Below are 27866 nucleotides of genomic sequence, written 5' to 3' on the forward strand. Positions count from 1 at the left end.
AGTACACTGTAAGCCAGTCATTCATGGAAATTTCTAGACTTACACCCGTAACACCCCTTATATTCTACTAAGTATTTTACACAGTGGTGACTACCTGGAGCTGAAAACAAAACGAGTGATTTTGGTTTTCGCATAATGTATCGACAACTTACACAGTGCGGAGAACTCGATGTGCCTGGGCACGCAGTTGTAGGGCGTGAGGTCGATGCTGCGGATGTAGCGCATGGTGGCCAGGTCCAGCTTGTACAGCCCGCGCTGGTTCGTGTGCGTCACGTAGGCGTACTTGAACAGCTGGTTCATGTCCTGCGGAACACATGGAAGGCGCCGATTACAACTTCTGGAGGTGAAGCAACAAGAGAAATTACACATGATTGTCTGTAAGCCTGACGACATTCCCCTGGAACTGCTGTTATGCTTGGTACAAGACACGACAAAACTATTCCATCCGGTGTGCGAGATGTACGAGACACGCATAAAACCCACAGTATTCACAAGAATGTAATAATTCCAGTTGCAAAGAAAGTAGATGCTAACAGTTATGAATATTACCGAACTATTAGCTCAATAAGCCATAGTTGCAAAATACTATGACAAATTCTTTACAGAAGAATGGAAAAACTGGAAGAAGCCTGCATCGGGAAAGATGACTTTGGGTGCCGGAGAAATGTAGGAATACTCTGGGGAATACTGACCCAACGACTCATCTAGAATACACGCCAAGGAAAGGAAACAGAAGTATACAGCATTTGTAGACTTAGAGAAAGCTTTTGACCATGCTGACAGCAATACAGTCTTTGAAATTATGAAGGTAGCAGGGATAAAATACAGAGTGCAAAAGGTCATTTACAACTTATACAGAAACCAGACTGTATTTACAGGACTCGAAGGACATGAAAGGGAACTGTAGTTGAGAGGGGAGTTAGGGAGGGTTGTAGCCTATTTTTGATGTATACTGACCAAGCAGAAACGGGAAGACGATTTTGGCGACGGCATTAAAATTCAGGGAGAAGAAAAACAACTGGAGGCTTCCCAATGACACTATAATTTTGTCATTGATAGCAAAGGACCAGGAAGAACTTTTGAACGGAATGGGCATTGATCTTAAAAGGAGGATGTAAGATACACATCGACAAAAGCAAAACAAGAGTAGTGGAATGTCGTTGAATTAAATCAGGCGATTTTCATGGAATTATATTAGGAAATGAGGCACTGAAATTAGTTGAGGAGTTTCAGTATTTGGGGAATAAAATAACTGATGATGCCCGAAGCAGACAGGATATAAAATGTAGACTTGCAATGAGAAGAGAAGCGTATGTGCAGAAGAGAAGTTTTTGACATCGATTATAAGTGTAAGTGTTACGAAGTCTTCTCTAAAAGTGTTCCTCTGGAGCGTAGTCTTTATCGAAGGGAAACGTGGACTATAAGTAGTTCGGAAGAGAAGAAAGTAGAGGCTACTGAAATGTGGTTCTGCAGAAGAATGCTGAGGATTAAATGGCTGGACCACGTAAGCGATGAGGAGGTACTGAAAAAAAAAAAAAAAAAAAAAACAGAATAGAATAGAAATTTGTAGCACAACTTGACTAAAGTTGGTTGATGGCATCCATTCCGATACGTCAAGAAGTCAACAATTTAGTATTGGACGGAAGTGTGTGGAGTAAAAATTGCAGTGGGAGACAAGAGGAATATATTAAGCAGGTTCAAGTAGATGTCTATTGCAATAGTTATTAGAAGCTGAAGAGGCTTGGACAGGGTAGTGTAGTGCGGAGAACTGCACCAAAGCAGTCTTCAGAAAGAAAGCCACAGCAACGACAATATGAGTGAAAATGCTCACTAAAGGCGCATAACGCAGTATAATGCTAGTAGGATATCTTTTACATTGAAAGTCGTGCTCAGTAATCTGCTGCCCGACGTGCTAAGTGTACTGCGTATCAATATTAGCCATATATCTTCCCATTCCTTCACTGAATGCACAAGAAGAATGATTCCTTATGTCCTGCCTTCTCTGACGTCATCTGATTTTAATACTACGATCCGTGCTCAATACATACAAACGGTTGAGTGTCACAACGTCTTTTGGAGCAGGTCTCCAAAATTCCAAAATTTTTATAGTGTTCCTTTTTAAGAACGTCCCAATGAAATATATAGCGCATAAAGTTGTCCTTTCATAGTGATCAAAAGGACCCGTCGCAAACTCCACATTCCGAGTCGTGCCGGGAGATGAATGTCAAGACGTGCATCACGTCGTCCGTGCATGATTCACCTCTCCGTTTTGTGTCCCCGCAGTGGTTCACGGCCCAGCGTGTGCCCCTGTCACATTTTTCATTATTCTAATCGTTGAACCGAAGTATTTGAAAGACATTACTGACGATGGTGGTTTATCGCTGGTCTTATACTAAATACATGTTAAGGCACTAGAACTGCCTTCCGCACTTTCAGACACTACACACAGCAACTGACTCAGCCGTCGCCGATTACTTCACTACTTGGATTGCCCTTCTGCTGCCAGATACAAACAGCGGACATTCCATGTGAAGCACAACATTTATGTTACGGCGGTGTTGCCACTACTTTTTATCCAACCCCTCTACATCACTTTACTAGTCACGCCACCCTAATGCACCGCTCGGCACTTGGCCAACACTTTCCTACTAGTGGAAAGATAGCTGTAAGGCAAGGATTCTTACGAAGTATTCTTACAATGAAATTTTCGAAAGAGGAGGCAAGAGTTGAGAATTTGGTGCACCCTCAAGGAGGAAGGAGAGGGCTTAAGACGTTAAACGAGAAGAGGGAAGAGAAGAATGGAGGACAAAGAAGGGCATAGCCGTCATACAATTATTTAAATATTTTTGGGAACCATTGCATATTAAACGTATTTCATTTCAGCACGACACCACTATGCGCTATAGAATACGCATGAGTCAGCCCCAGGTGTTGACTGGAGTCGAAAGTGAGAGACGTGAGGGAAGACGTACCTGCACCGGTGGCATGAAGAGTCCGCTGACGAGGTCGAACTGTCCGTCTATGGGCTCCGGGTGGACGGTGTGGTGCTTGCGCTTCTGCGCGGCGTCGCGGATCACCTGCACCGTCTTGACGCCGCGGTCGCGCTCCGACCGCCAGTTGAGCACCCACACCTGGTCCAGGTGCGGCACGTAGTGCAGCTCCACCGGCATCTTGTCCGTCGTCACCACCTGCCGGCGAGGCAGGCTGCTCGGTTAATACGAGCCATCAATCACAGAAACAGCACGTAGCAATCATTAGAAATTAACGATATCCATGACGTAGAGAGTTCTGACTTTGTTGGACAGCGTCGGAATCGCCAATGGGGTTCAAATGGTTCAGATGGGTCCGAGCACTATGGGACTTAACGTCTGAGGTCATCAGTCCCCTAGAACTTAGAACTACTTAAACCTAACTCACCTAAGGACATCATACACATCCATGCCCGAGGCAGGATTCGAACGTGCGACCGTCGCGGTCGCGTGGTTCCAAACTGAAGCGCGTAGACCCGCTCGGCCACACCGGCAGGCCTCCAACGGGGAAAGCATTTCCCAATAACTTTTGATCCTTCTTCAAGACATCCTCTACTATAGAGGCTACTGAGGACACCTTGACGAAAAACTTGGAAGATATTGGGAAATACTTTTGCAGTTGGAGATTGCAACTCGGTGCGACAAAGAAAGAGTCTCTACATTCCGCCTCAACGACGCGTTAACCAACAGGCAACTCAGTATTTACTTTGAGAACAAACCGCTTTCCCACAATCGATACGCATAATATCTAGACCACTGAGCTTCAAGGGTCATCTGTCAAAGACAGCCGCCAAACTTAGAACTTGCAACAACGTCTTCAGGCGCCACGCTAGAGACTTTAACCTGAGGCCCAGTCTACCTGCTAAATCGCTTTGGCGCATCAGTGCGCACACTAGGTGCATCGATGTCTAACTCCATGCACCTTATAACAGGGACTATAAATTCCACCTCAACCTGCTGGCTACTCGCAATAAGCAATAAAGCTTCTCCCATCTGAGACGAGAGAAATTATTCCTTTCAGGACTCAAAAAGATCGAGAACAGCCCTCTTCTACAAATAGATCGAGACGTCCCCGTTAGCGAGAGAAACAGACTGCGCTCTTGACAACAAAACTTAAAGAGTGAAATAGTTTTGGATGAAAATTGATTCAGCCTGTTGATCGCTGAAAAGAGCGGTGGACCAAACAGGCAGCCCCTGACTTTCATAAAATGTCTTGCCTCACCACCACAACACATGGATTCGGCAAGCTTCAAAAAATCTGTTCTACCATAAACAGAATATGAACAAACTGTCGTAGATGTCCTGACTCGTTGTATGTATGGAGAAAAATAGCTTCTCCCAAGTGTCATTGCGGAGCTAGTAGACAAACCATGATACATATAGTCGAAGATTCACTGGTGACTGCTCCGAATTCTTGCATGCTACCGAAAAGGCCGTAGAATACACCAGCAATATTTCGTGGTTTTATATAGTTAATATATATTTTGTATCTATCCTTTATTTTCTTTTTATATTAGCTATATATTTTATATGATACTTAATGTTCGTATTGCCGATTATTTATATGTAATTAATTCATGTGATGCACTACGCTATAAGCTAAATAAATAAATAAATAAAGAATGATATTCAGTGGACAAATGGTTTACTACTGCTCAGATGTTAAATATACAAAGATATAAAATAACATTACGTGCTCATAACCAGAACTAATACGGTCCACATGCCACAATGATAGTACCGATATGTATCATAGCATCGGCTCGAACAGACTCTGAACGCTTCCCCGAGGAATGGCATTTTCCATCATGTTTTTCACGGCCCGAAGTTCAGAACTGTTGTTTGGTGTTTTAGATTTAGTGGCGAGTCGCCTACGCGTTAAACCCCGAAAAGATTCAATGAGAGCATTTCAGACGAATGAGCGGGATGAGTACGAAGAAGAATCTGTTGTGCAAATAACTAATGAACACTCCTTTCAGCGTGTCGACAAGCGCAAACCTGCCTGGATACAGCTACTGGAATGCGTTCAAAAATTATTGCACTTCAGTTACTACAGTGTCTGTGACATAGAAACCGCTGCTGAGGGTGTCTAAAATGCGGCGCAAAGGACTCACGACGTTTGTTCAGTGTGCCGGCGAACAATACCATTGTCGGAGAGAGTGTTCATCACTAGAGGGTGTCACGAATACTCGGAGACAACTGTAATGCAAACCCCGAAGTGAGAATCATTGACAGAAGTAATTTGTTGCCAATCGTGCTGCTGATGGCGCTGCTAAATCAACAGCCCAGCGAACCAGAGACATCTTCGACATTCAAACATGCTGTTTCTGAGCAAAGATGTAAGTATATACGCCACCAGTGACACAGCAGACGCTGTAGAACAGTACGGTTACACAATGGGTCACATTTAGTGCTGCTTCAGTTTGATGCCAACGCTCGATATAGTGCAGTAGTATGTCACTATTATATGGATAAGGAGTCTGTCACTTCATCCTGAGATGATTCTTTGTGATTTATCGCCGAATTTATACTTCGGCCTGTTCTCTTTCAGTGTCTTTCAGATAGAGAACACTGTATTAGCGTTAGGTGCTAAGCGGACGGCAGCTGCGCGACATGACAAATCGCGTGAACAAAGACTGATTGTTCCCAGACCTTGCCATATTGGCTCCAAGTCTTACTCGTGTAGTGTCTATAACAGTAGACGTAGGAGTATAGTTTATTGGTGGCAGGAAGCGATATACAAAGTGTCCTAGAAATGTTGTGACATACTCTGAAGGATTGTAGAGGGTGCCTCGAGGAACGAATTGAGGACACAAACACGTGACTGGAAACTTCTCCAACGAGGCTACAAAGCGTTGAAGCTGGAGGTGCCGACGCCTTCCACTAGGTAAACGTGACTTTGTGCGCTGACAGACCGTAGGTGAATCGTCACGCAGTGTTGTTTGTTATTCAGTGACTGCGACTGATTTTCACGATCGTCAGTGGAGAAGATTAGCTCCATAGGGAAAACAATAAAGACTTAACAGTATTCCAGGAGAAAAATAAACAGTCGATTGAAAACCGTGTCTTAAACTGCCATCAAGCGAACCAGCATATCATAACATTCATAGGAGACAAGGCCTGTCTACGCAGTAGCTAGTTACATCTTCTCCACTGGCGGTCGTGGCGATCGGTCGCGATCACTGAATAACAAACAACTTTGCGAGACATTCTGCCTCTGGCACGTCTGGATAAAAAGTCACGTTTGCTAACAGAGGGGTAGCCTAGTGGCAGGTGCCGACACGTATAACTTCGAAGCTCTGTAGCGTCGTTGGATGATGTTTCAGGACACAGGTTCCCATCCTCCATTAATTTCTCAAAACACCCTCTACAACCACCCTCGATGTTTGTCACAGCATTTCTGGAACACACTGTGTACGTCAATGATGCATTACTTTTCTTTGCAGGGATATCGTGGTCGGAACAAATATAATTCGTTATTTGCTGCAATGCAGTAAGTTGCTATCTGCTCTAATTCCCCTCCTGTACAAGTTAGTATTTATCCTCTGTCGTGAAAGACAGGAAAAATTTACTACCTTCACGTTAACATTCTTGAGACAAAAGTAGCAAAAAATTGTTCAAATGGCTCTGAGCACTATGGGACTTAACATCTGAGGTCATCAGTCCCCTAGACTCAGAACTACTTAAACCTAACTAACCTAAGGACAGCCCACACATCCATGTCCGAGGCAGGATTCGAACCTGCGACAATAGCAGCAGCGTGGTTCCGGACTGAAGCGCCTAGAACCGCTCGGTCACAGTGGTCGGTCAAAGGTAGCAATCAATAATGCTTTTCACATGGGAAAATTTGGGTATATCTACTCTTGTTATGTTTATATGCAATTTTTTAATGTTCATTTTCGGAAAGAACAGGGAAAATGGATCAGAAGTGCTTCACCAGATTTTGAACCTTGATCGGAATATGTGCGCCACCTTGGGTACGTAACATCGTTTCAAATAATGTAAGGTTTTGTTGATTTTAGAAAGACTTTCAACCATTTATGCGTGTTTTGATTTACTACTGTTTTTCTCTTATGCAAAAAGTGGAATTTTTATTGAGATTAGGCGCATAAGACAAAAAGGCTATCAGGGGAGGTTTATTACGTTAGAAACAACCATGTGAAGAAAAGTAAGGCTGATGGGGTTAAGTTTATGTCATGCAGATACTAGCGATAAAGTGTAACAACGAGCATTTGTGGAAGCCGTTCTACCAGCCTTCTGCCAGGCACTTAAATGTGATTTGCAGAGTACACACGTAGATGTAGAAGTGGGTGCTGGTTTGTGGCTTACGTCAACGACGACCATCTGGATCTTGCTGATGACGAGGACGCGGTCCTTGTGCGGCTGCGCCACGTACACGTAGCGGTTGGCCACGTTGATGGCCTGTCCCCAGCTGCAGTTGACGCCCTTGTCGCCGCACACGTACTCCTGCTGCGAAACAAATAACAAGGTCAATGACTACTTGATATCTCTCTTCTGCCTTTGATCTTCTCTGGGACTGAACATCGGCCATTATTCCACGTTAAGGTCGAATTTACCTAAAAAAAAAAAAAAGCTGCTGCAAACTGCTCCAATCAACATCTTCGTTTATCCAATCAATGATGTAAAATGTCTGCCAGAAGACAAAATTAAATTTAAAAACAATCTGAAAATGTTTTTCCACACAACTCGTCTTATTCCGTAAAAGAAATTCGATATTTATAAAAGCTGTGGGTAAGAATCATTAATTTACATCTGTATATACAGAGTGATTCAACAACCATACCACAACTTTGAAAATCTGTATTTAATCAGAGAAACATGATGGAACCTTGGGTAATTAATCAACGTGAAGAGGACTCACCGAAGATCTTTTTAGTAGAAAACTAGTTCATAAATGTTCAGTATGGCGCATTCCAGACACTCGATCGACACGAATCCCCTACTCGAACTCGTTTCACACTCTCTGTAGCATATCCGGCATAACAGTTTCGATAGCTACAGTTATTCTTTCTTTTAGTGCTTCAATGTTAGCTGGTAGAGGTGGTCGAAACGCAATATCTTTAACTCACCCCCACAGAAAAGAATCATAGGGGCTGAACTCGAATTCTCAGTGCATCATATATTGACATTTTGCCGATTGGCCTCCCTGCTGTGTGAAATGTTGCTTCATAGCTAAACATTAACTTCGAAATGAACTGGTCATCTGTTTCCATCTTCTCAAGGACGAAATTGCATAACTCCATTCTTTTCACCTTATCAGCTTCGTAAGAGACCTGAACCAATTGTAGACGATAAGCTTTCATAAACAACCTTTTCCTTAGCACTCTCCAAATGCTTGGTAGCGGAATTTGCAGCTCTCTGCTAGCTCGGCAGGTGGATTTTGCTGGACTGCGACCACATGCTTCTTGAATGTGGCCAACATTTTCTTCACTAGTGCACATCCTTCCGAAACTTTTTCATTTGCACAAACACCCTTTCTTTGTGAATTGTTTATATCAACGTACCATACACTAACTATCAGGAGGCTGAACACCATACTTGGTCCGAAATGCACGCTGAACAACTGTCGCCGATTTACTTCTACGGTACTCGATAACACGAGAAGCTTTTTGTTGAGCAGTCACCACTTTTGCACAGACAACCGAAATGCAGGTTACGCAGCTAACGGTGCTCGTAGTGATCAAATGAGCTACCAAATGAAACTTCAGAGCTCCCTTCTATCGACAAGACGGCGTAGCTCTCCTTATCTTCTTTGCAGAGTTTGCGATTTTCAGAGCTGTGGTATTCTTTTTGAATCACCCTGTGTATTACACGCCTGGATAGCTGATCGAACATGCCCAACGGATTAACGACGAGGGCCGGTGTGTGGCCAGTCTGGATATAGATTTTAGGGGGTTCTCCACATCCAACTAGGTGAAAACCGGGCTAGTACCCACGCCCCGCCTCAAAAGGTGCTGGGGGTGGCAATTTTAAAGGAAACTGACTGTCTTCAGCCACTGACGTTGCCAAATACAGATTAACATGCCAGCCTCTTGAAGATATAAGGCTAGGGAAAAGAAGGAAATTTATAAACTTTGCAAAAAAATTAGGGGAATATGACTTTGGACATCTGCCATACTCTATTGAGCAACAATTGTGAACTTACTGTGATACCACATATACCTTTATCTTTCATAAAATTAAGTACACAACAAAAACCATTAGATTCTCATTCATTTACACAAAAAGAGCTGAAATAGCCGACGAGTGTTGAAAACAAAGTGGAAACAATCATTCATCCCGTCATACTGAGTACTGTTTATGGGATTTTGACATTTTCAATAACTTTTATGCCTTCCGTGAGCGTTTATCACGGCGTGACATCCATGTCGCATGCTCCGTGTAATTCTATGGAGGTCCATCTCTCGTATCCGCTCCCATTCTTCAGTGAGAGCCCTTTAGAGTTCTTGGAGCGTCTGTGATGGAACATAACGGCCACCAAGCGCGTTACACACACCTTCGATGGGCTTCAGATCGGGACTCGCAGCTGCCCAGTCCATTATGTCAGTGCCCAGATTCCGCAAGACATCCCTAGCGACGACCATCACATGGGCCCTGACATTATCAAGCATGATAAGGAATTCAGGGCTACCAACGTATACTACAGCCACCATATGGTCCAACAGGAAGTGCTCGATATACTGTTTGGCGGTAAGGCGACCATGCACAGCGACAAGATTCACACGGCTGTCAACATTGGTCAACAGTGATGCCTCCCCACACCGTCACAGAACCTTGGTAGAATATGTCGATTTACTGCACAAAATTTGGCAGGTACCGCTCACCACGATGTCTGCACACGGAAATGGTCGTCTCCTGGAGTCAGAGAAAACCTGAATTCGTCTGTGTATAAGATGTTCCGCCCGTGACGAAGTTGCCAGTTTACAAGGGAACGGGAGAACTAAAGGGGAGCTGCAATGCATCGTACTCTGACGGGATGTCTGATCGGACACAGAGACTCCAATGGCCCTCCTGCGATAGCCTTGCAGTGGTCTGACAGTAGCCGTGCGTCGCAGCAACGCGGAGATGACCAGATGTTGGTCAGCACCTGTGGTTGTACTGCGTTGGCGACCTTGTCCAAGTCGTCTTGTGTACTGACCTGTCTCACTGTAGTGTGTCCACAGCTTGTGGATGACAGATGGAGAGACATTGGCATATGCAGCAACACGACGGGAAGTCCATACTCCATGGACTAAAACAGACTGCTTTTGCAAGTTGCACTGTATTAAATTGTCGCATAGCATTTTTTTGTTTAATACAACGTTCACAAACGACAACCATCGTCCTTGGGCCTCACAAGAGAACACTGGGACACCCGTACTAACTCCTTTCTGATGGGACACCTGTTCGTGTAATGCATAACACAGATTATAGATGACGAATGGTTTTAGTTGTTGCATATATTGAAAGCGAAGGTCTCAGGCTATGCAGTAGGATCACAGATACCGCCTGAATCAAACTAGGTTTAACATACCGGACATTGATACAGTGTTCCCCTAATTGTTTTGAACAATGTGTATCCAGGGTGGGCAAAATAAAAATGTCCGGAAGATATTTACTAGACTGACGCAAGGGTGACCCTTGTTAATGAACAAGAGGACTGCCCAGCACAGAAAATATTGCAAACCGCGATTTCGGTGCACCAATCGGTTGCTGCCACATGTCCGCGCATGCACAGATGCGACGTTCTCTGTCTCGAGTATTTCGTTGTGTCTTTGCGTTTGAGTGAGTGTGGAGAGCAGACGTGTGCAACTTCCAGTTGAATGCAACACAAAATGATGCTCCCGAAAAAACAGTGTGTTCAGTATCGAGTGTTATGCGAAGCACAATTCGTGGGAAATGTGTGCGGGAATGTTTGTGCAAGAGTTTAAGGTTGGAAGTTTTTTTAAGACACGAAGTATTTTGGCAAAACCTCCAGAAAAATCTGCAATGTAAAACTTATTGGTGAAGTGGCGCGTAACGGTTTCTGTAACGAATAAAAACAGTAAATGTCTGAAAAGATCTAAAACTAAATAAAACATTGTTTGAGTGAAGGAAAGTCTAGAACAGAATCAGTCAAAACTCAACTCCGTTTATCTATGAAAGCGAGAACTAACAGATGTATAGAAACATGATCGAAAATGACCTGCATCTGTTTCCATAGAAATTTGCGGTTGTGCATGAAATAAGCCGCCCAGACAGAGTTTCACCTTTTGAGCTCTACCGGTGGTTTCTGAGTGAAATGAAATAAACACTTTTGGATCTCCATTTTTTTCATTACTTCAGGTGAGGCTTACGTCAGTGTGTCGGGTACGTCAACTGAACGAACATGCGCCATTATGCAGCAGAAGATGTCCATTTTATTGTAAATACTTTTCGAGCGCTTTTATTTTGTCCAGCCTGCATTAAAAAAGTTGTAAATGGCCTGCAAGTAGCTTCATTTACAGATACACGTATAATATGAATGTAAAGTGTCTCATTCCACTGATTACGGCTGATCTTACAAATGATCCAAGAAACATTGTATCAACTAACTTTCGCTTATGTGGGGTACGTTTCCAGCTTGATTAAACTTCGCGGTTCTGCGCCAGTTTTGAAGGTTCTTTGTGCAACCCAAGTCTACTCCAGTATTCTTTCGTTTCTGGGAAATCTTTGTCATGATAGATATCTATTCTGTGGCTGGTTGTACACTCCTGGAAATTGAAATAAGAACACCGTGAATTCATTGTCCCAGGAACGGGAAACCTTATTGACACATTCCTGGGGTCAGATACATCACATGATCACACTGACAGAACCACAGGCACATAGACACAGGCAACAGAGCATGCACAATGTCGGCACTAGTACAGTGTATATCCACCTTTCGCAGCAATGCAGGCTGCTATTCTCCCATGGAGACGATCGTAGAGATGCTGGATGTAGTCCTGTGCCATGCCATTTCCACCTGGCGCCTCAGTTGGACCAGCGTTCGTGCTGGACGTGCAGACCGCGTGAGACGACGCTTCATCCAGTCCCAAACATGCTCAATGGGGGACAGATCCGGAGATCTTGCTGGCCAGGGTAGTTGACTTACACCTTCTAGAGCACGTTGGGTGGCACGGGATACATGCGGACGTGCATTGTCCTGTTGGAACAGCAAGTTCCCTTGCCGGTCTAGGAATGGTAGAACGATGGGTTCGATGACGGTTTGGATGTACCGTGCACTATTCAGTGTCCCCTCGACGATCACCAGTGGTGTACGGCCAGTGTAGGAGATCGCTCCGCACACCATGATGCCGGGTGTTGGCCCTGTGTGCCTCGGTCGTATGCAGTCCTGATTGTGGCGCTCACCTACACGGCACCAAACACGCATACGACCATCATTGGCACCAAGGCAGAAGCGACTCTCATCGCTGAAGACGACACGTCTCCATTCGTCCCTCCATTCACGCCTGTCGCGACACCACTGGAGGCGGGCTGCACGATGTTGGGGCGTGAGCGGAAGACGGCCTAACGGTGTGCGGGACCGTATCCCAGCTTCATGGAGACGGTTGCGAATGGTCCTCGCCGATACCCCAGGAGCAATAGTGTCCCTAATTTGCTGGGAAGTGGCGGTGCGGTCCCCTACGGCACTGCGTAGGATCCTACGGTCTTGGCGTGCATCCGTGCGTCGCTGCGGTCCGGTCCCAGGTCGACGGGCACGTGCACCTTCCGCCGACCACTGGCGACAACATCGATGTACTGTGGAGACCTCACGCCCCACGTGTTGAGCAATTCGGCGGTACGTCAACCCGGCCTCCCGCATGCCCACTACACGCCCTCGATCAAAGTCCGTCAACTGCACATACGGTTCACGTCCACGCTGTCGCGGGATGCTACCAGTGTTAAAGACTGCGATGGAGCTCCGTATGCCACGGCAAACTGGCTGACACTGACGGCGGCGGTGCACAAATGCTGCGCAGCTAGCGCCATTCGACGGCCAACACCGCGGTTCCTGGTGTGTCCGCTGTGCCGTGCGTGTGATCATTGCTTGTACAGCCCTCTCGCAGTGTCCGGAGCAAGTATGGTGGATCTGACACACCGGTGTCAATGTGTTCTTTTTTCCATTTCCAGGAGTGTATAAAGTGGTGTGGTATTTCATCGTCCTGTGCATTGTTTCCAAGTGGTTTCTACCCTTGTTCTTGATCTCCATCTGTGCCTCGTGAATACAATCCATAAACTGTTAAGTATGAAAATATTCGAAACATTATACACAAAAATGGCGTATCTGTTCAGTCAGTAACTGCATTCGGCTACAACAATTTAAGATTCATAAAGAGCAGAAATTCACTAAATAAAGACATTGCATGGCCACTTACTTCTGACTTAACCGACTCATATCATTAGCCCACAACTGTTCATCTAGTTAGAGATAGGTTAAGCAGGAAGAATTGTCATAGAATGATATTTTCGCTCTGCAGCGGAGTGTGCGCTGATATGAAACTTCCTGGCAGATTAAAACTGTGTGTCGGACCGAGACTCGGAGTGTGCAAAGGTCCCGAGTTCGAGTCTCGGTCCGGTACACAGTTTTAATCTGCCAGGAAGTTTCATATCAGCGCACACTCCGCTGCAGAGTGAAAATCTCATTCTGGAAACATCCCCCAGGCTGTGGCTAAGCCATGTCTCCGCAATATCCTTTCTTTCTGGAGTGCTAGTTCTGCAAGATTCGCAGGAGAGCTTCTGTAAAGTTTGGAGGGTAGGAGACGAGGTACTGGCAGAAGTAAAGCTGTGAGGACGGAGCGTGAGTCTTGCTTGGGTAGCTCAGATGGTAGAGCACTTGCCCGCGAAAGGCAAAGGTCCCGAGTTCGAGTCTCGGTCCGGCACACAGTTTTAATCTGCCAGGAAGTTTCAAGAATTGTCATGTTAATCTTTCGTCGCTATACCACGTACTGATTGTGAATCAAATTAAAGGGATTCATGCATGCGAAGCTCATGTATAGCTGTGTAAAAGGGTAACTGATACAGATTACCTGATGTAACTACATCTCTCAAATATTAATTTTTGATTTGGAGAGAACTTTTCTCCAGTCTGTTACGAAACAAAAGAAAATAAACGGTTAATTCTGAGTGAAAGCTGTTATTTATGCAGTGTGGTTTTAAATCTCGCAGAGTTGTCACATATTAAAATACTTGAACCACAGCGAAGACATTACAACACATAAACAGCTCTCATCTCTCTCTCTCTCTCTCTCTCTCTCTCTCTCTCTCTCTCTCTGTGTGTGTTTTTGTCTGACAGAGTTTCAGACTGTCAGGGCAACATGTGTTCCATATAAAATTGTATGATGTTTGGTGGAGCGTATATGGCGTATACGACTTATTTTCTACCTTCCTGAGAATTAACGAATAACCGGATAAATTCAACTGATGAGAGTCCTTGGCCGACAAACAATATTTAAGAAAGGGTCGAATGATTCCTTAGAATTCATCCAGTTAGGACAGTCTGGTGCTGGATACATTTTCCTAGTTGCTACATACCAACTCCAAAATACAGTCACGTTCGAGATAACGATTATGACAAAGTGTTTTTGATCTCATTTCTACCAATTTGAATTTTTTTTTTCGTTTTTTTTTTTTTTTGTTTTTTTTTTTAGCGGGAGCTCTGAAAATACATAACGTACTTTCGCTACAAGGTCAGCAGTGGAACACTTTCTACACGATGCCATGCCATCTCTTTATCAGATGCCAGTTAATACCCTGTTCATGGACAGAGTTTCTTGAGGGGTAACGTGGAAACGTGGCTTACCTGAGTGCCGGGTATGATGTCGGTGGCCTGTATCTGGTGGTAGAGGCGACAAGCCGTCGGCTCGTACACGGACACGCCCCAGTCGTGGAACGCGAAGAACCGGTGCTCCTCATTCAAGGCCGCTGTGGACACAGGTGCCGTATCACGTCACGTCGCCTCTTCTCACTTATATCTAGCAATTCAAGTCGGCAAATTAAACACCTGTGCAACGAAGCTATATGAAGTGGTACGATTATAGCTGTACAGTAGACTACGAGTTTACCCTTAAAACTGTTGTTCTCTCCCCATTATGCTTTCGTGGTACGATTCTGTGTTTGTAGCTGGTTGATAATAGCACAAGTCCGAAGTTATAACAGCAAAAGAAGCGGAATATGACGGCCTTTAACTGTTCATACAGCCTTTTCAAGAAGTTAAATAGTACAGGCGATTTGTTTCGCAACAAGGAACCCACAAAGTGAGTTCAGGCCCCTAAATCAGACAATGTTTTTAGTTGCAACAATACGACGTAAGTTCTTTAAGAAGCGTAGTTTTATGTCTTAAATATTTTAGTACAGGTGACAGTGATGAGTGTATGGGGTAGTCTATTGCAGTATCTGCCTGTCGTTGTTGTTAATGATAATGATGACATGACGAAAGAGAAAGGCGTGCTTGAAACCCAATCCTGTACTGACATATAATGTAATGTAGAACCAGACGAAAGCATCATTATCAAATGTATCACAGAGGTTTGAAACTATTAACCCCGAGTAGATCGCTAAATCAGAGAAAATCTACTACTCATTCATCAAACGTACGCTTCTTTTTCTCTTCCATTACCTTATCAAGCTCCTAATTCCATAACTAAGGGGTTTTATTTTTGTTTTTATAAACTAGCACCTTTTTTTCTCGTGTTCTTTATCGGACATTTTAAATTCTGTCAGTCAGTTACGTCGGCTACACAACCTGAGATTTAGGTATTTAGCCTTTCTGTGGGATCTTAATATTGGCTTTCTCCAACAGCCCCAGTTACATCTTTGACAGACCTCTGCTGTGGCTAACGGCCTTGTGCAAATCTTTCGACTGTTCGTCACTTCGATGTCTTACGTGCCCCAAAGCCAGTGGCACACGGCGGTCCCACACGGTCACCTACGCAAGCGGTAACTGGGTCCGACATTGCATTACTTCGTTAATTGGGTGAGAACCGGTGTATTCAACGTGGCAAGGCTGTAGGCATAGAACGATGAGAATAATTGAAGTTTGTATAAATGTATCTAAAATTACTACTGAATAGAACCTGTATCCCTTGACACAGATTGCTCAGTTAAAATGGACACGCCACCAATGCCCGTATTTCGTTTTTGGAAAATGGTGCTATTAAATTACGGCCAATAGCACCGTAGAGCCACCTCCAACAATTTGTTGTTGCAAATTAACAACCATGTTGCTGTCCTTCAATCACTGTTGAATATTACTGCATGACACCCTTTTCTTTTGTCATTTGAGCATTGGAGAAGGACGGTGTGGGTATCTCATTCGTGCAACTAACGTCAGAATGTACGTGAGGAAACGAGTTATTCATTGCAGTGAGTGGCCTCATTACGTGTGGCGCCTTCTCTCAGCGGTTGGTCGCGATAAGCGAGCTCAGAGTTTAGCCATCGCAGTCAATGAGGATTCGTTTCCACCTACCACCAGTCTTTGATGATGATGTTTGTACCAAATTGTGTTTGTGGAAACGACTGTGTACAGTGTTACAGTCAATACTCGTATATCGACCTTTTTCACAATTGTCAGCAAATTTGCTTCTTATAATCGCAACGTGTCAATCTGCTCTCCTTAGAAATCGGTTATTTTTGCGAATTTTATGCTCCGGTTTGCGAAGGCGGTATTTGGGGGAAGATACGACTTTATAGAGCGTATTTCAAAAAGAGTTACCAGACTGGGGATGAAAAAGAGCTGTAGCGCACGCCGCCCGAATACCCATACTTTATTCATCCAGTATTTAAGATGATGTCACTTACTCAATTGCGACAGAGTTTACATTTTGTATGGAACTTTTAAAAAACTTTTTCGCGCTCACAACCCGCACAAAATGATGAAAGAGAAGAAGTTTATCGTCCACTACATTTTCGCTGTTCATGCAGTAAAATTACCGCATGAAGCATAGCGTTTTAATTGATTCCTTCTTTACTACTAATTGTATTCGCGACTCATTTTACAGACAGTACTCACATATACTACTGAATGTATCAGCAAAATTATATCATTATATGACACGTACTTTAGGAAATATGATGTCAAATAGTGAATTGCTTGAAAAACTGCCGCATCATACACGACGTTTTAATTAATTTCTTCCTTGCTACCAGCTCAGTACACAACACATTTCACAGACAGTAACACATAATACGACTGTATGTATCTGCAAAATTATATTATGGTATGATACTTAGTTCGGAAGATACGACGTGATATACATAGAGCTACATGAAAATGAAACTACAGGACGAAATTCGCTGGAGGTGCAGATGGATTGTATGTATAAGTATGTGTGAAATATGTTAAATCATTTGAAATATATTTGACATATCCGTACGCGCGGAAATCTGCGGTTAGAAAGCTCATCATAAGCCGCTGGAACTATTTCAGTCAAATTTGGTGCACATATAAGTTACGATGTGAAAAACTTTATTTGGTAAGAACCACCAGTTACCTATTCAGGTTGGGGTGATAACGTAGAGAGAGAAAAGGTTAGGTGGAATCGGACAGAGACGGGGAAGGAGAAGATGGATGTAGGTAGGGGGGATGAGGTAGGGAGAGGGAGGAGGAGGAGTGGGAGATAGACAGTGAGAGGAGAAGAAGAAATGAGCAAAGGAAGGTTAGGCGATGGACAGATAGATAGGAGGGGATGGACAGAGAAAGGAAAGAGGGGGAGATAGAGAGAGGAGGGTAGAAGAGATCAACAGTGAAAGATGGAAGGAATAGATGGACAGGGTTCGGGGGAAGGGGGATATGGACAGAGTGAGAGGGGGATGGAGGAGATGGAATAAACACATATGCGAACATTTTTTTATAAGTAATTGTTTAACCATAGGTAACACCAAGCACTGCAGCACGTATATGTACATATCCTTTTTTACAATTACTTATTATTATTACTGTTAGTACACTAAAGAGGCAAAGAAACTGGTATAGGCATGCGTACTCAAATACGGAGATATGTGAATAGGCAGAGTACGGCACTGCGGTCGGCAATGCCTATATAAGACAACAGGTGTCTGGGGCAGTTGTTAGATGGGTTACTGCTGCTACAATGGCAGGTTATAGTTTGAGCGTGGTGTTATATTCGGCGCACGGGAGATGGGACACATCATCTCTGAGGAGTGATGAAGTGGGGATTTTCCCGTACTACCATTTCACGAGTGTACTGCGAATATCAGGAATCCGGTAAAACATCAAGTCTCCGATATCGCTGCGGCCGGAAAAAGATCATGCAAGACCGGGACCAACGACGACTGATGAGAATTGTTCAATGTGATAGCCGCGCGGGGTAGCCACGCGGTCTGGGGCGCCTCGTCACGGCCAGCGCGGCTCCCCCCGTCGGAAGATCGACTCCTCTGTTGGGCATGGGTGTGTGTGTTGTCCTTAGCGTAAGTTAGTTTAAGTTCGATTATGTAGTGCGTAAGCTTAGGGGCCGATGACCTCAGCAGTTTGGTGCCATAAGACCTTACCACAAATTTCCAGAAATTTCAACGTCACAGAGGTGCAACCCTTTCGCAAATTGCTGTAGGTTTCAGTGCTGGGGCATCAACAAGTGTCTGCGTGCGAACCATTCAACGAAACATCATTGGTTTGGGCTTTCGGAAACGTGGGCCCACTCGTGTATGAGTGCACGACACAAAGCCTTACGCATCGCCTGGGCCCGTCAACACCGACATTGGACTGTTGGTGACTGGAAATATGTTGCCTGGTCGGAAGGGTCTCATTTCAAATTGTAGCGAGCGGATGGATGTGTACGGGTGTGCAGACAATCTCATGAATTCATGGACCTCGAATGACAGCAGGGGACTGTTCAAGCTGGTGGAGGGACTGTTCAAGCTGGTGGAGGCTTTTAGTGGTGTGGGCAGTGTGCTGTTGGAGTGACATGGGACCCCCGATACGTCTATATACGTCTCTGATAGGTGACACGTACATAAGCATCCTGTCTGATTATCTGCATCCATTCATGTGCATTGTGCATTTCGACGGACTTGGGCAATTCCAGCAGAACAATGCGACACCCCACACGTCCAGAATTGCTGCGGAGTGGCTCCAGAGACACTCTTATGAGTTTAAACACTTCCGCTGGCCGCCAGACTCCCAAGACAAGAACATTATTGTGCATATCTGGGATATTTTGCAACGTGCTGCTCAGAAGGAATCTTCACACCCTCGTACTCCTACGGATTTATGGACAGCCCTGCAGTTCATGATATCAGTTCCCTCCAGCACTACTTCAGACATTAGTCGAATCCATGCCATGTCGTGTTGCTGCAATTCTTCGTGCTCGAGAGGGCCCTGCGCGATATTAGGCACGTGTACTAGTTTCTTTGGCTCTTCAGTGCATTATTTCTATTACTATGCTGAGATATAAATTTTGCAATCAATCAAAAGAAACATGATCCGTTATATAAATACAGAGAGTGGGTCTAGAGGAAGCAATAAGTAAATGAATGTCTTGAAACTGCTCATGCCGTTGACGACTGCAGTGAGCTGCAAGCGGTGCCATGCAGCACTCTCGACGAAAATCACGAAGAGCAGTTGTAACTGAATTTTATCTGTTGAAACGGAGACCACGAAGCGCGTTTTATTTCTGTTTTACCAGCACGTCGAATCGACGTACAGTGGGTGACGAACGAGCGAGCAAGTGAGCTGCACTAGGGGGACACCTACCGGCAACCACACGAATCGGCAACGTGAGACTGGTGTAAGAGTTTAACATTTACTTTCGGTGACTGAATTAAGATTCACCCGAAATTGCTAACTCCAATCAGTTCCCTAAAAGTGGATGAATGTTTTTGGGACAGAGTGTATTATCAAGGTGCCGGGGAGGTCCACTCACTGGGCGTGGGCTCGTCCTGGACGACGAGCGACGAGATGTCCCTGGTGAGGCCGCCCACGTTGCTGGCCTGGCACATGTAGGCGCCGGTGTCGGCGTAGGCGAGCCGCTTGAGCGTGAGCTCTGTGCCGTTGCCCACCACCTCGTAGCGGTCGCGGCCCGGCGCGCCCTCACCAGGCAGCGGCTCGTCGTTCTTCAGCCACTCCACCTGCCGACACCGTACAGTACACTCACACACACCGCCTGCTACAGTTGAAGGGATCAGGCGGTGCAATACATGGAACAGGCAGTGCCACATACATGTAGGCAAATCACAGTTAATTCGTCGTCTGTCAAAGAAACCTGGAACGAAGTTAACTGTCTCCAAAGTGAAACTTTCACGAAGCTCACAATTTACAGGTAACTTTTTAAAATCATGTTTTCACATACTTGCAACGTACTCAGTCACATACGCAGCATATCAATATCAAGGGGGACATTTTTAAAGAGAGACTGAAATATACCGTTGTCAGATGCCTTCACGAGAAAGACAGCAAGACATCAATCAAGACGTCAATCCACACCAAGCAGTCTTCCTTCTTACCTCCTCCTCGAAGTTCTGGAAAATGTTTAGTGCCCAGGAACCATTAAAGACTTCTGCCACAATAAGATCCGTACTCAGTCTCAGTTTGTATTTCGCAAGCATTTCTACACGGGACACGCTATCTTTGAATTCATATATCAGATTGTACAAAATTTAAATGACGGAATATTGCCACCTCGTATTTTAGGTGACCTGACGGGTATTCATTGGAGAAATATATTATACTAGAACTGACATGTAATAACATTTTCATGCAATTTGGGTACATAGATCCTGATAAATCAGTACCCTGAACAACCACCTCTGGCCGTAATAACGGCCTTGATACGCCTGGGCATTGAGTCAAACAGAGCTTGGATGGCATGTACAGGTCCAGCTGCCCATGCAGCTTCAACACGATACCACAGTTCATCACGAGTAGTGACTGGCGTATTGTGAAGAGCCAGTTGCTAGGCCACCATTGATCAGACGTTTTAAATTGGTGAGAGATCTGGAGAATGTACTGGTCAGGGCAGCAGTCGACCATTTTCTGTATCCACAAAGGCCCGTACAGGTCCTGCGACATGCGGTCGTGCATCATGCTGCTGAAATGTAGGGTTTCGCAGGGATCGAATGAAGGGTAGAGCCACGGGTCGTAACACATATGAAATGTAACGCCCACTGTTCAAAGTGCCGTCAATGCGAATAAGAGGTGACCGAGACGTGTAACCAATGGCACCCAATACCATCATGCCGGGTGATACACCAGAATGGCGATGAACAATACACGCTTCGAATGTGCGTTCACCGCGTTGTCGCCAAACACGGATGCGACCATCATGATGTTGTAAACAGAACCCGAATTCATCCGAAAAGATGGCGTTTTGCCATTCGTGCATCCAGACTTGTCGTTGAGTACACCATCACAGGCGCTCCTGTCTGTGATGCAGCGTCAAGGGTAACCGCAGCCATGGTCTCCGAGCTGATAGTCCATGCTGCTGCAAACGTCGTCAAACTGTTCATGCATATGGTTGTTGTCTCGCTAACGTCCCGATCTGTTGACTCAGAAATCGAGACGTGGCTGCACGATCCGTTACAGCCATGTGGATAAGATGCCTGTCATCTCGATTGCTAAGAGGAAATGTAATATTAACATCAACGGCCGTCTGAAGGTGAATCTATCGGTTCAAAATCGGTAACGCCGCTATTAGTGCAAATGAGCAGCTTTACTAACAGTGGCTAGTTGCTGTTTTCTTCTTTGCAAGATCAGCTTGTACTTTGTACACACTCACGGTCTCAGAAATGTCAGTTTCCGAAAAGTTACTGGAAGACAGGTTTTGTTCCAAGTGCCGTTAGTAATGATGTTCTATGTATTTTTCGTGATAATACAGAAATGCAACATTAGGTGTTTAGCTAGTAGAAATTCAGACAACGAAAACACCTTCTCAGAGCTTTTACATTTTGGAACTCCAGAGTGAAACACAGATTGGCACAATGACCATGCGCCACCAGGTAACGCATGTTTCTATGGTTTGGGACCTGGATCATGTCTAGGGACATGCGACAGAGTACCAGCAACACAACAGCACTGAAATGCATTTGGTGTAAAAATGGCACTTTTAACGTTTTTCATTTTTACTCTTCAAATGGTTTGCCATCATATACCCAAGAAGCAGAAACAGTTCTCTGTGCTGACAACGCAAGTATTATAAACAAGCCTACCGAATAAACATATACGCTTGAAAATATAAACAAAATTTTCTAGAAATAAGTAGTTCTCTGCAGATATATTGTCAAGCAGTTAAAATAAAACACAAAATATGCGTCTCTGTACTGGACCTGACTACATCACTAAGCATAATACAAGAGCGCAAACCAATAAAAGAAACAGAATATTCTAAATTATTAGGTGTTATCCATGGCTGGCACTGTTCCAACATATGACCTAAGTTGGCAGTACTTACACGTCCGCGATTTATGAGATCGCTGCCGGAAAGAGTGGTTGATCTGTGGGCCAGCTACTGATGTGGCTTCTGACCTTACGTTTATGCTCTGAAAGACTATATCGGACGTCGGTATCCTACTGGGCGTGTACGATGGAAGTGTGTGCTCTTGTGGTGAGTGTGGCGAGCCTGGGTTGCTCTTGCTATTCGTGTCAAAAGCTACTAGCCTGTTTGCTGAGTTCCGTCTTGGATGTCAGCGAGCTGTATTGAGTCCACCGAGAGACTGTGTTCCTGTTTTAAAGCATACAGAGGGTTTCTTTGAGCGCTGACATTTCTGCTTGCTATTTTCTGAATCCGAGTCGCATTCACCTGATTAACTATCAGTTACTGTGGTATATACTGATATTTACGCTGGCTTGCAGGTTCGATTCTCTTTATATTTATTACTTGAAAGAATTGATGTGCTAAATGCCTGCCTGTTTCACAGGAACGATGTTTTCTAAACCCATGTTGACTGTGTGTCAATAGACCGTTTCCTTCGAGGTGATTCATAATGTTTGAACACAATATATGTTCTAAAGCCAACCTCGGGGAAGATCAGTTTGGATTCCGTAGAAACACTGGAACACGTGAGGCTATACTGACCTTACGACTTATCTTAGAAGAAAGATTAAGGAAAGGCAAACCTACGTTTCTAGCATTTGTAGACTTAGAGAAAGCTTTTGACAGTGTTGACTGGAATACTCTCTTTCAAATTCTAAAGGTGGCAGGGTAAAATACAGGGAGCGAAAGGCTATTTACAATTTGTACAGATACCAGATGGCAGTTATAAGAGTCGAGGGACATGAAAGGGAAGCAGTGGTTGGGAAGGGAGTAAGACAGGGTTGTAGCCTCTCCCCGATGTTGTTCAATCTGTATATTGAGCAAGCAGTAAAGGAAACAAAAGAAAAATTCGGAGTAGGTATTAAAATCCATGAAGAAGAAATAAAAACTTTGAGGTTCGCTGATGACATTGTAATTCTGTCAGAGACAGCAAAAGACTTGGAAGAGCAGTTGAATGGAATGGACAGTGTCTTGAAAGGAGGATATAAGATGAACATCAACAAAAACAAAACGAGGATAATGGAATGTAGTCGTGGTAACTCGGGTGATGCTGAGGGAATTGGATTAGGAAATGAGACACTTAAAGTAGTAAAGGAGTTTTGCTATTTGGGGAGCAAAATAACTGATGATGGTCGAAGTAGAGAGGATATAAAATGTAGACTGGCAATGGCAAGGAAAGCTTTTCTGAAGAAGAGAAATTTGTTAACATCGAGTATAGATTTAAGTGTGAGGAAGTCATTTCTGAAAGTATTTGTATGGAGTGTAGCCATGTATGGAAGTGAAACATGGACGATAAATAGTTTGGACAAGAAGAGAATAGAAGCATTCGAAATGTGGTGCTACAGAAGAATGCTGAAGATTAGATGGGTAGATCACATAACTAATGAGGAAGTATTGAATAGGATTGGGGAGAAGAGAAGTTTGTGGCACAACTTGACCAGAAGACGGGATCGGTTGGTAGGACATGTTCTGAGGCATCAAGGGATCACCAATTTAGTATTGGAGGGCAGCGTGGAGGGTAAAAATCGTAGAGGGAGACCAAGAGATGAATACACTAAGCAGATTCAGAAGGATGTAGATTGCAGTAGGTACTGGGAGATGAAGAAGCTTGCACAGGATAGAGTAACATGGAGAGCTGCATCAAACCAGTCTCAGGACTGAAGACCACAACAACAACAACAACATGTTCTAAAATCCTGCTGCATATAGACGTTAACGATATGGGTCTGTAATTTAGTGGATTACTCCTACTACCTTTCTTGAATATTGGTGTGACCTGTGCAACTTTCCAGTGTTTGGGTAAGGATCTTTCATCGAGCGAACGGTTGTAAATGATTGTTAAGTATGGAGCTAATGCATCAGCATGCTCCGAAAGGAACCTAATTGGTAAACAGTCTGGACCAGAAGACTTGCTTTTATTAAGGGATTTGAGTTGCTTCACTACTCCGTGGATATTTACTTCTACGTTACTCATGTTGGCAGCTGTTCTCGATTCGAATTCTGGAATATTTACTTCGTCTTCTCTTGTGAAGGCATTTCGGAAGGTTGTGTCTAATAAATCTGCTTTGGCAGCACTTTACCTACCGGTAAAATGTGCCTGCGGCTCTCTTTGTCGCTATGAACCGAAGGTAATGTATCAGTGTGAGTTGAACAGACACGCAGGATGCATCGCAGACGTAAGTGCTAACCGTACCATCAAATCAGTGAGTTTGAAAGAGGGCGCATTATTAGCATGAAAGAATGTGATGCGTCCATCCGAGAAATTGCTGCTCCTGCCGGATGAAATGTTTCGGCAGTGCAACGAGTGTGTGCAGAATGGTTCACAGAAGGACGTACAACACGACGAGGTGGGTCAGGTCGCAGGTCGCACCATATAGCCCCCTCCCCCCCCTCACCCTCGAGAAGATCGATACCACATCCGAATGACATTGCAGGACAGATCATTATCCTCCTCGGCTCTGGTGGAATAGTGGAACAGTGGAACATATCGTTCACTATCATGGATGACAGACCGTCGCCGTTTCTTATGGCATGGGTTACGTGCACGTCGTCCACTTCTCCACCTACCTTCGAGGAATGTGCAGAAACACGCTAGACGGCAATGGTGTATGGAATGACGTCACTGGGGACAGGACTGGCATCATACGGTGTTTTTGGACGAACCCAGGTTCCAGGTTCTATTTGTTTGAAAATGATGGCCGCATTTTGGTTCGCTGCAGGCAGGGATAGCGGCATCACGGTGAGTGCATTCGCGCAAGACTTACAGCGCCACTCAAGGCGTTATGGTGTCAGTGCACAGGTGGTGCATGTCCATGGCACTGTGACCAGTGTGACCTGCCTGAAGACATCCTGCGACCTGTAGCCATACCCTTTCTGCACATCGAACCAGATGACATTTTGCAGCAAGACAATGTAAGAACACATACTGCTGCTCAAATACCTGTCTTCGTGGCGTCACGGGATATCAGACTTTTTCCCTGGCCCGACAGATCACCAGATCTGAAGTCACTCCAAACTGTGTGGGATATGGTGCAGCGCTGTGATCCATGAAAACCACCACAGATGAGTTTCCGACCCACGTGAATGCAGCACGGATGGCCATTCGTGCCTTATACGCAACGATATCATCACTCATGGAATAAATTCGCAGAATCCGTGACGGACCCTGTGTCTACTAGGCAACAAGTCACATGCTGAACCGAGGTGACTGAAATAGTAATCATTTCCGCAGAACATAATAACGTACATGTCCTGTGAATAAGAACGTCCGATCTCTAGTCGTTCAAAGTGTTGCGTTCTTTCAGAACATGAGTGTGTCTATTGTGCTTGGTGTTACAAGTCAAATATTGTAAGAGGAAAGCATATAATCTACATTGCACGGCTTAAATCGTGTGATTAAGGGATTTTTCTTTGCCACACATTCTGGTCGTGCGTTGTTAACTGTGGCAGGTCTTACGCAGCGGGGTAAAGTTCCTTGATACTGACTTTTTTTTTTTAAGGAGAAAGAAAAGGCTGCAGCGCCAAATATTAAACTTGTTTTTTCACTCATTGAATTCTAAGGTTAGCTTCGGCGCGGTACAGAGGCAGCGCCTGGTTCTGACATTTCATATTTATTACTTTCTTTAATTCTAAAATTCAGGCCGTTGCGCTTTAGTTTCATGGTAGTTTAAATGTTGAGTCAGCCTAGTGGGGCATGTTTGTAACGTTATCGTGAAAGGTTACGGAAAACTGTATTTGACTTATTTGTGCCTTTTACTCTTCTCCCAAGCTGTCCGCTTTGTTAGAATGTATAGTCTGTGGTTTAAATGATTATAAAGTTCACTCATAATTTGACATTAGAGGTTTCCAGTTTTATGAGCTTCTCTATAAACAGTTATAATTTGATAAAAGACCCTGCTTCGTTTTATAACTGTTGTTAGTATCCAAAATGTTGTACCCTTTGTTTAATGTATTTGTTGCTGTTCTCAGAAATTGTTTCTCTTACTATATATAGTGTTTTTCAAATGGTAATAAAATTTGATAAATGGTGAATGATGTGTTCTTAAAACCTTGTCCCAGTTCTTTCACATGTTTGGTTTTGGTTAAGTCGCACTCTGAAAGGTCCCATTTCATGAGTAGCCCATGACTACAATGTGAATAATGAGTCATAACCGTAGTTAGTCAACTCATACAAAACGCCTGGGTATCATATTTTACGAGAAGGTAATATGGAACCATCACATAAGCTCATTTGTGGGAAATGAAGTTGGTAGAGTTTGGTCCATTCGTAGCGTACGGCGAAAACTCAGTCAATCTACAAAGGAAGTTGCCTACCACGAACCCATTGTACCAATACACGGCACAAAATATTAAATATATTTAATCGTGCGACGACAAGTGAGACACAAAATAAGTAAAACGAAAATTGTAAGAATCCCTGAAAATGCGCGTGCAATTAGCTGGCATAACGGTAATTTTTAATAATAATGGTACAAACAGGCTCTATAAGATAACTATAAGGAACTAGAGAAGACCAGCGTTATTACTGTCTGTTCTAGTCTCGAAGATGAAGCACGATACGGCGGCCATTTTGCATTGTAAGTTGTAAATTTTAAGTAATATATGGTAATTTATGATGATCGTGCATTTTTCTTTCATATGCCAAGTGACCTTCATGCAGCAGTAAATTTGTGAGGTTTTCAGTACCCTGGATAATTAACAAGAACGGCCGAACAATCGACCATTCTTAGCAGACATCTTGCGTAGGAATAATTTCATTGCGTTCTGTCATCAACGGACTCTTTAAAGGACTCGCATCATAATTATTAAGAAAAAGAAAGTGAATATATTAATTTATGTCGTATGAAGGTAAAAACTAAGAACATTCAGTTAAGTTCAGACATTGGCCGTTTCTCGGCAAGATGAAGATTATTACGTTTAAAAAAGGGAAATACTTTCTTTTATTGAAAGGTTTATTTTAATTAAATTTCACTACTGTAAAGATATCCTGCGGCAATATTTTAATGTGATAACATGAAACACAATCCCTGAGATTAGCTTTACGTTTTTTTGTCAGTATGAACGCTCCACGTAGACATAAGTTTTAACAAATTCTAAAAGCGCCTCACTTGTGTCCGATTCAATTCATTGTGCATCAACCTAAGATCAAAAAAGAGAGAACCAACAGTAAACAGGAGAATCCCGATGAGAATATTTGTTTCATACTTTGATAAATATTACTCGTTTTCTCACTGGGCTTTCACTGTTTCTTGTTTGTTCTCTACTATTTTGATATGATAATGATGCATAAGGCATTGAAACTGGTCTTATGTTTGTGATAAAGACGGAATACTTTTATATTACTAACAGTATT

At 43.9% G+C, this 27866-nt stretch overlaps 1 protein-coding gene across 1 annotated transcript in view; it reads right to left on the reverse strand.

The window, feature by feature from the left end:
• The window catches only part of LOC126482112 (follistatin-related protein 5-like), a 505334-nt gene that overhangs the window by 19894 nt on the left and 457574 nt on the right, over positions 1 to 27866 (reverse strand). The window contains exons 10-14 of the mRNA XM_050106091.1: positions 19910 to 20114; positions 14833 to 14954; positions 7359 to 7499; positions 2973 to 3188; positions 153 to 303 (exon numbers count right to left, since the gene is read on the reverse strand). Coding sequence (XP_049962048.1) covers positions 153 to 303; positions 2973 to 3188; positions 7359 to 7499; positions 14833 to 14954; positions 19910 to 20114 — 835 coding nt within the window. The remainder of the gene's footprint in view (positions 1 to 152; positions 304 to 2972; positions 3189 to 7358; positions 7500 to 14832; positions 14955 to 19909; positions 20115 to 27866) is intronic.

Source organism: Schistocerca serialis, chromosome 1, assembly GCF_023864345.2.
Source record: "Schistocerca serialis cubense isolate TAMUIC-IGC-003099 chromosome 1, iqSchSeri2.2, whole genome shotgun sequence".
NCBI classification, from domain to species: Eukaryota; Metazoa; Arthropoda; class Insecta; order Orthoptera; family Acrididae; genus Schistocerca; species Schistocerca serialis.